The 8,138-nt window shown below is 46.1% G+C and overlaps 1 protein-coding gene across 1 annotated transcript; it reads right to left on the reverse strand.

The window, feature by feature from the left end:
* Nucleotides 1-475: 475 nt before the first annotated feature.
* IRF2BP2 (interferon regulatory factor 2 binding protein 2) lies at nucleotides 476-6,598 on the reverse strand. Its single transcript, XM_070733976.1, has 2 exons — nucleotides 4,854-6,598; nucleotides 476-4,105 (listed from the first exon to the last, which is right to left on the reverse strand). Exons 1-2 carry the CDS (start codon nucleotides 5,869-5,871, stop codon nucleotides 3,399-3,401), a joined length of 1,725 nt encoding a protein of 574 aa, XP_070590077.1. The 5' UTR covers nucleotides 5,872-6,598; the 3' UTR covers nucleotides 476-3,398.
* Nucleotides 6,599-8,138: the final 1,540 nt, after the last annotated feature.

The raw sequence follows: 8,138 nt of genomic DNA on the forward strand, positions 1-8,138 counted from the left end.
ACATCAAATCCTTCCTCAATGGCTCCCTCTCATGTCAGCAGAACACTTCATCTATTCTCCCTGGAAGTAAAGTGAGAAGTTCTGGCTTGAATACAGAAGAAATTTCTCAGGATCCTGTTGCCATAAAAAGCCATCGGGAGAACTCCACAAATAAACCTTTTCCTAAATATGATTTCATAGGTCATATAGCTCTAATATGCCATAACTGGTATCCAGAAGTTGCATGTTTCCCTTTTACTCCCCACTTCCCTAGATATTCTGTGCACCTTAAGATAAAAGGGAATAGTTCTCCTTATTTTGAGGGGGGGGGGGATTTTCTGATGACATTTTTTTTCTATTCTTCCCTATCACCTTCTAATTAAAGAAAGTAATTTTTTTAAAAAGTTGCTTTGGCTACTAGGTTATGTCAGTAGCTGCAGGATTATTTTTTTAAATAAAAAGATGATTTAAAAAAGGACTACATTCACAGAAAGTGTTTAAATGCCTGATTTCACTTTATTTAATGCAAAAGATTAAAAAAATAGGAAAAAAATAGTAATGTGTTAGTTCAGCAACTATAAACAATGAAAGCATAGTGCAGGTGGTATTTTAGTAATGGTAACTTAAAAGTATATGAAGGTGAGATTGTGACAATCACACTCTCCATTAAATAACATTTTGCTTTATTGCTATACAAAGAATCACCATTAAAAACTATGGGGAAAATGTAAGGATGCAACATCTGACTCCATTGAAATAACCAATTAAGTTCACATTAGCTGCAAAGGAATCAAGTTTTTGTTTTGTTTATTGGATAGTAACCGTAGTATTGTTGCAGCTAAAGCACTTGAAAAAAATTTGTAGCCAGGGAAGCATATTATGTGCATCAATGTATATGTATATATGTGGATATATGCTTATCTGCTGATGTCAGGAACAGATTTTAAAAAGCAAACAAAATTACATTAGGCCAATTGAATTCACAGAAATGCATTTTTTTTAAAAAAAAAATCATATAACAGTTTATGCCATTTCTGTAGTATGACTTTATAAAATATATGAGAACTGGTTACCTTAACAGAGGTTTGGAAGAAACTGGATGAACAGATAAGTCTTGAAATATGTTCCAGCTGTGTTCATGACAAGCTTTAAACATCCCACTCATTGAACTACTTTAAAGAACATACAGTGATATTACTGAGCTACAATATGAAGACTGTAACTAAGGATTCTATTGATAATCTGTCATGCTTGAATAGCATTTTGAAGAAGTTACTGTAATCCCACCTTGGATTAAGAAACTGAAATCTGAACTATCATCCCACCTTAGATTAAGAAATTCAAATCTGAACTACATGCCAAGATGTTACAATTAAAATTTTAGTAGGGGTATTTTTTAAACATAAAATGCAAACTCTTCATACAAATTAGTTTAATACATGAGGTATTATGTCAAAAAGATTCTTGAGAACTTATCCTCTATTAATTCAAAATCCAATTTTTAATAAAGTGCCTAAATTCTTATTTCCACAATTATAGTGGTTTCAAAGAATCTTTACATATGTGCGTTTCTCATCTCAAACTTTCTAAACGTGTTTACATAAGACACCAGTCTGATCTATAGGTATTTCTATAATTTCAAATATTGATTTATCATGCAAAACTTGTTATTTAATATTACACTGACCTGTAATAGGGAACACAACGCTAGTGGGTGTGCTTATTAAAATGTTTTTTTTTAAATAAAAAGAATTGCCCATGTGCAGGTTAGGTTTTCAAATGTGTTGACCACTAAAAAAAGGACTCTTATCAAAATCTATTCAGCACTAAATAGAAGATTGAAGATGAACACCTAAAAACAGTCTGACCCAATAGTATAAAATGATTAAATGTAGCTAAAGAGAATATATTGTTACGTGCTAACAACACGAGGGGCAAACTGTTGTTTGAAATAATCATTTATGACCATATGCTGAAATGGTCACCAATGATGAATGTTAGTGGTTGTACAGCAATGTTGCTAACACAATTGTGAACAGCACAGCAACACTACAGTGAGTCTTTGACGATTTCTAGCAGCTGACGTTTATCTAAAATGTCTGTCTTCTGAGGCAAAAAGAAGCATGATAAAAATGCTAGCTATGCAAAATAATGGTTGACGGTAATTCAGAAGGCATGGGATGCCTGAATAAAAATTCAAGATTTGAATCCTAGGTTGTTTCCTTTAAATATATTTTGCCTCCGACACATGGATTAGGAAATTTCAGGCAGAAATCCCCTTTAATCTCTGCTGACGATGCAGACATGCCAAGCAAAACCACCTCTGCTGCTGTCATTACTGCTCTGCTTTTGCTCTACTCAATTAGGTGACATCAGCAACAATGACAATAGCAACAGTTCTAAACATTTAAGTGTTAAGAAGAAAGTTCTTCTGCACTACTGTAAAAATCCTAAAAACCTACCTGTTTTTCCATACAAGTATGAAGGGCATAGCAACATTCAATTCGTTGATGCTGAAAAGTTGTGAATTTGTTAAAAATATGGCAGTGCTATTCTGTTCTAATGCACAACTAGTCAATAATTAAATTTATCACAGAAGAACTGCAGGAATCTTAAGCAATTCATGACAAAATACGTTTTGCAATCTTACTACCAACTATTAGAACTGGTTTAATTTTGCCCTTAACAAAAAAGAAAAAAGAAAAGAAACCCTCCTCAGCTTCACAATAACACCTCACTTTAAGCTGCATAGTCTGCAAACAACTTCCTTCTACAAGCAAATTTTTGCTGTAAGAATCTGGCCAGTTTTTGCAGCAGCAGTGAAGGAATGATGTTCACAAAGCCCCTATTGCTTCAGGTCTTTGGACTGGACTGAATAGCAACCTTGCTTGAATCCTATCTCTTTAATGCCATAATTTCTCTAAAACCTAAAATGCCTTCAATATGAACAAAGGGGGGGGGGGAGAAAGCAACCACAGACAATAAGGCAATCTTTACAATGTTGAAAGATGTATTTGGCATTTTAAAAAGGGGGGTGAGGGGGAGAGAAGAAACCAAGTGCATACAATTTACAGCTAGAAGCATTTCTGGTTCGCCAAGTGCTCTCTAAAAAAAGCAGCGCAAGTCACAGCCTACACTGAACAGTAACTGTCACCAAGGAAGCACAACAAATAGTTGCTATAACAACAACAAAAAAGAGCATTTATAAGTACATACCTTTGTCTTCAAAAAAATATAGAAACACAATGTATTCAAAAAAGAAATCAAAATTATACAGCCATGTTTTATGAAGTCTACATTTCCCTTGTCTTGGATATATATATATATAATATATATATAGATATTTATAGTATTTATAGGTATATACAGTTCAAGCCGTTTTATGTTAAAGTTGATGTTGCAATGAAAAACTGGAAAAGTCACGAGTCTCTCTCTTTTTTCACTTTGACATCTCCTGCAAGAATGGTGGCAATCTCCCCTTGCATGAAGGCCCAAGGGACATTGGATCCCACTAGGGGGCACTTCTCCCCACTGGGACAATACACTTCACCATTAGCTCCTTGCTGTTTGATGCTCTGTCTAGAGCAAGGGAAGCAAAACTTATGAGACGGAACGGAGGGACACTGCACAAAGTGGGTGTCTTCCAATCGCTCGTGACACAGGGTGCAGCAGAGGGGGACACTTGCTGCCAGGGAAGAGTCTGGGAGGCTGACTGGGTGCACTGGTTCCATCCCTCCGGGATTTGCCCCTTGGCTGGGCACTTCCCTGGCCAGCCTTCTTTGGTTCATAGGGGATGGAGAAGGGGGGCTACTGCTATTCCTCCTGGTGGTAGAGTGAACCTGGTTGGCATCTTTGGAAGCATGGTTGCCCCCGGCGTTGTCTGCAACCAAAATGAGCGCAGCCATAGGGGACTGGCCATTCTGAACTGCCTCCGGTGGTGTGGTCCGATTTGAATGAGGCGAAGCAGTGGGGGGTGGCGGGGACATGAAAGATGCAGCCGCCATTGGTATTTTCATCCCTTCTGATGAGGTGGGTAACCATGACTGTGCCTCGCCATTGATTTTTGGAGGTCCAGCTTCACCTTCAGGCTCTGGAGAAGCCTTTCTCTTCCTCGCAGCCCGGGCCCCTAAGAAAGAAGCAGCGGGAGATGAGATCATGTTGCAGAGGGAGTGGTGTGTCCTATATATCAGGGTCCAGTCAGTGGAAGCAGCTGGACCTCAGCCAAATTACTCACTAGATACAAGCTGTATCAAAACCAACAGCAGTTCACCTTAATCTGGGATTGTGAATCAGCTTCTGCAAGGTAAGACTAACATGCTATGCTGGGCCACCACTCATACTATTAATGGTACACACACATACACACACACACACACTGCAGTCAAATCTAACTACACTGTGTCTCCCTCCTCCCACATCGGTGGTGGCCATGAGCCAAAGAAACAAGTGCATGCTTGTAATTTTCCACTGGCTGGAACACACATTCACAGTCATTGTACACCCAATGCGTCATAATCCACTCAACACAGAAGAAGAGCCCCTACATTTTATCTGTAGGTGTCCAAGGCTCTGGCTAACTTCCGCGTGTTTTGTTAATTTTGCACGCTTTGACTTCTAGCCTGGTGCAGGCAGGAGGAGGAAGAAGGCAATGTTTCCCACAGCCCCTCTCAGCAAGAGAAAGTGGCCGGGAGTAAAGGGGGGAAACAACCTCCCCGCGCCAGATGTTGCTCCCGCGCCCGGCTGCCATAGCCAGGCGGCTGAAAGGGGGGGGGGACCCTTCCCTGAACCCGGTTTTTAAGAAAGGGCGAAGCGGTTTTCCCTCACAAGAATCCCCCTCAACCGCCCGCCCGCGCCAAAAACGCCGCCTTTCTCACCTGATTTGGCCGCGGCCCCGTTGCTGTCGTAGCCCAAGAGCCTCCCTCCCGCCATGCTGGGCTCCTTCTTGAATTTGCTCTCGAAGGGCGCCGCGTGGCCGCTATGCTGCAAGGCCAGCAGGGTGTCGCGCACCGTCTTGGGTTTGCCCAGCCACTCTTGCTCCGAGCCCGCCGCCGCCCGGTTCTTGCTCTCCACGCCGAGCGGGTCCAGAGGGTCGGCCGAACCCCGCGCCGCTTGCGGCTGCTGCCCCTTTTCCTTGCCCTCCTGGTCGCTGGCACCCCCGCCGCCGCCGCCTCCAGACGAAGAAGAAGACACCGAGCCGGGCCGCTTGTGCCCGCCCCCTTCCCCGGGCTGCTGCTGCTGGCTCTGCTGAGCTTGAGAGACCGAGACCTGGAGCGAAGTCGGCGGCGCTCCGCCGGAGATGGCGGCTAAGGAGGCTGCGGCCGCGGCCGCCGCCCGGCTGCTGATGCTGATGGAGGCGGGCAGGGAGGCTCCGTTCATGAGGGGCACCAAAGTGGGGGCCACGGCATGCGTCCGGCGCGGGTTAGGGCTCTGACGGTTCAGCTCGGGCGGTTCCTCGGGCTTGGAGAACCCGTTGGGCACGAGGATGCCGTTGACTTGCCTGCTGCTCCCGCCGTACTCGGGTCCCAGGCGGGGAGGCGGCCGCTCGGAAGACGCCAGTGCCGCGGCCAGCGAGTAGCGCTCGTGGGGCTGCGGCGGAGCGCGGGATGCCGCCTCGGCGGCCGAGTGCAGGTCTTTGGCGCTGAGCGGCGGCGGCTGTTGCTTGGCGTGCGGAGGTGGCGGAGCCCGGCCTTCCTGGAAGCTGTGCGCCCGCTTGAGCTGCCGAGCCGTGTCGATGACGAACTCCACCCGGTCGGCCCCTTCGTAGTTGACGCAGCCCCTGCAGACGGGCTCGGTGAAATCCCAGATCATCGCCCAGGGCATGCGAGGTAGATCGCACAAGTAACACGACTGCCTGCGGGAGGCAGCGGCCACCGCCACCGCCGCGGACGACATGGCCGAGTCCAGGGGCAACGAACGCCCCGCGCCTCGTCCCCTACCTCCTCTTCCCCACCGCTGGTCGGCTTGCCACCGGGGAGCCTCGGCGTCTTGCAACCGCTGCAGCCTTTGGCCCCGAATGCCAGCTCCTCGAGCGAAACGAGCGCGGCTCCGAGGCGAAGGAAGCGCCTCCGCTTTCTGCCGGGCTTCTCCTATTTCCGGGACTCCGTGGACGTGGCGATCTGCATAGCCCGAGCGCAGCTCGCTTCGACGACCCCCCCTCCCCCAGGAACGACACGCCGCTCGGCTCTGCCCGCACCGCGCTCTCGCTACTCCAGCACTGCCCGCCGGCTGCCGGCCGCCCAGACACTCACACTGGGCGGGGACTCCAGAAGCGAGTCGCCGCCGCTTGGGCGCTCTGCTCCAGTGACTCGATTCTTCGACAGTGCCCAGGAGCGCCTGCGTGTTAGGCTCTCCCCTTCTTCCTCCGCCTGCTGCTCATTGAACTCCTGCCAAGACAACAAGGACTGCAAGAATAACCAGCTCTCTGTAGTCAGCACGCGGAGAACGGGAAGGAGGGAGGGGAGCGAGGGAGGGGACGGCAGCTCTCTCGTGTGTGAATGGATGCAAACAGAAGGACTGGGGCTGCCTTTCCCTTCTCCTCCTTCCGGCCAAGAACGCTTTTTACTAGTAATGCGCGGGGAGTGTAGTTATTGCAATAATAATAATAATAAAAATAATTAATAGCCATTCCATACACGTAGCTTCGCCCCGTTGCAGAAGGTCACCGCACCTTGTGTGCCTGTGTTCTAAATGTTGGATTTTTGGATTCTGGCAATGGCCGCGTTTTAAAATATAGGTTACCCGAGGAATCAAATTTCAATGTTCGAGATTGGCTACGGGCGCATATTGATCTTCAGCAAATCCTTTATACTTAAAAAACTGCCTCTTGAATGGAAGTCATTAACCGTCCTTGAAATTTCCCCAACTCCGCTCCCCACCCACTGCATCAATTAAAAAAAACACACGTAATTATAGGTCAGGAAATGATTTTGGATGATTATCGAGCCTTTTAAAAGCGCTACTACCCGCACGATTACCAGTAGGAACTGCTGTTATTATTATTAGCAATTCCTAGTGATTTCCACGAATTCACCACCAGTTAATAACTCCCAGGCGCATTTCTTCAGGAATAAATTTCTCTGAATGTAAATAGGCTGCCTAGGAGAAAGCAGACGTAGGACAGTATTCTGAAAGTAGACTTTAATTTCCGAATAGAATTCGTTGGGTATATTGGCGGGGAACGATGGGAGTTGTGGTCAAGATAGGTGAATGTTGGCGGAATGGGAAAATTATATTACATGGTCGAGTAAACCAAAGGCAAGGATCCTAAATACCGTCCTCGCTTATAAGCCTACTTGGTTTGCCAAAAGCTACTTGTCATGTAATATTCATGGAAGATTTTCTTCCTGAAACTGCTTGTGAAAAGTAGAGTACACAGACTGCCGCATTTTAAAAAACACCCTGAAGTATACAATAACGACAGGCCGGGGAGTCCTGAATTACATGCGTGAAAAGCGCATTAGAAATTATCAGATACCTCTGTTGCTAACCGAATTACCAAAAACGTAAATCGAGTGTGCGCGAGCCTGACAGTTACACTAACCGCTGTCAGGCTTTTACTTTTCCAATGTCTTTTAAAGTCCTTTCAAGTCCAATATTGGGGCAGAAGTATCCCCCCCCCTCAGGCACCATGCGCAAAGCTGAGCATGTTCAGCACACTCACCCACCCAGATTCACAGCACTCCACGCCTTTTTTTTAAAAAAACACCGCACAATATAAAATAGGGAGAAACTATTGTCACTGAAGGAAAAGCGTAATCCTACTCTGTGTGTGTGTGTATGTATATATATATATATATATAATATATATAACATATAATATATATATTATATGTGTGTGTGTAAATGTCACGCTGCCTATGGGAATCGTGCCGGGTAAACAAAATGGCAGCGTTTTCCTCAAATCCTGGCGTCTAGGTCACCATTCCCACAGTGCTGCCGCAGCTGCTGAGTTATGTAGGTTACAAAGGGAAACGGGGGGAGGAGGGAGAGCAGAGAGCGCTCTGACGTCTGCAATTTGTTCAAGGGCTTTGGCTGCACTCTTGGTGCGCAGCCGCAGTTCCAAGACGTGACACTCTGCTATTGGCACTCGGAAAGGCTTGTGAAGCGAATTGCACATTCCAGAGGCGGAGGCTTTTTTTATTTGCCTGCGCCGTCACGGC

This window comes from Erythrolamprus reginae, chromosome 1 (assembly GCF_031021105.1).
Source record: "Erythrolamprus reginae isolate rEryReg1 chromosome 1, rEryReg1.hap1, whole genome shotgun sequence".
Classification (NCBI taxonomy): Eukaryota; Metazoa; Chordata; class Lepidosauria; order Squamata; family Dipsadidae; genus Erythrolamprus; species Erythrolamprus reginae.

Excerpts from the sequence above, each read along its gene's own strand:
- IRF2BP2 (XM_070733976.1), bottom strand. The coding sequence starts at position 5,871 with ATGTCGTCCGCGGCGGTGGCGGTGGCCGCTGCCTCCCGCAGGCAGTCG. Across the intron at positions 4,106-4,853 it reads CGGGGCCGCGGCCAAATCAG|GGGCCCGGGCTGCGAGGAAG; the intron begins GTGAGAAAGGCG and ends CTTCTTTCTTAG.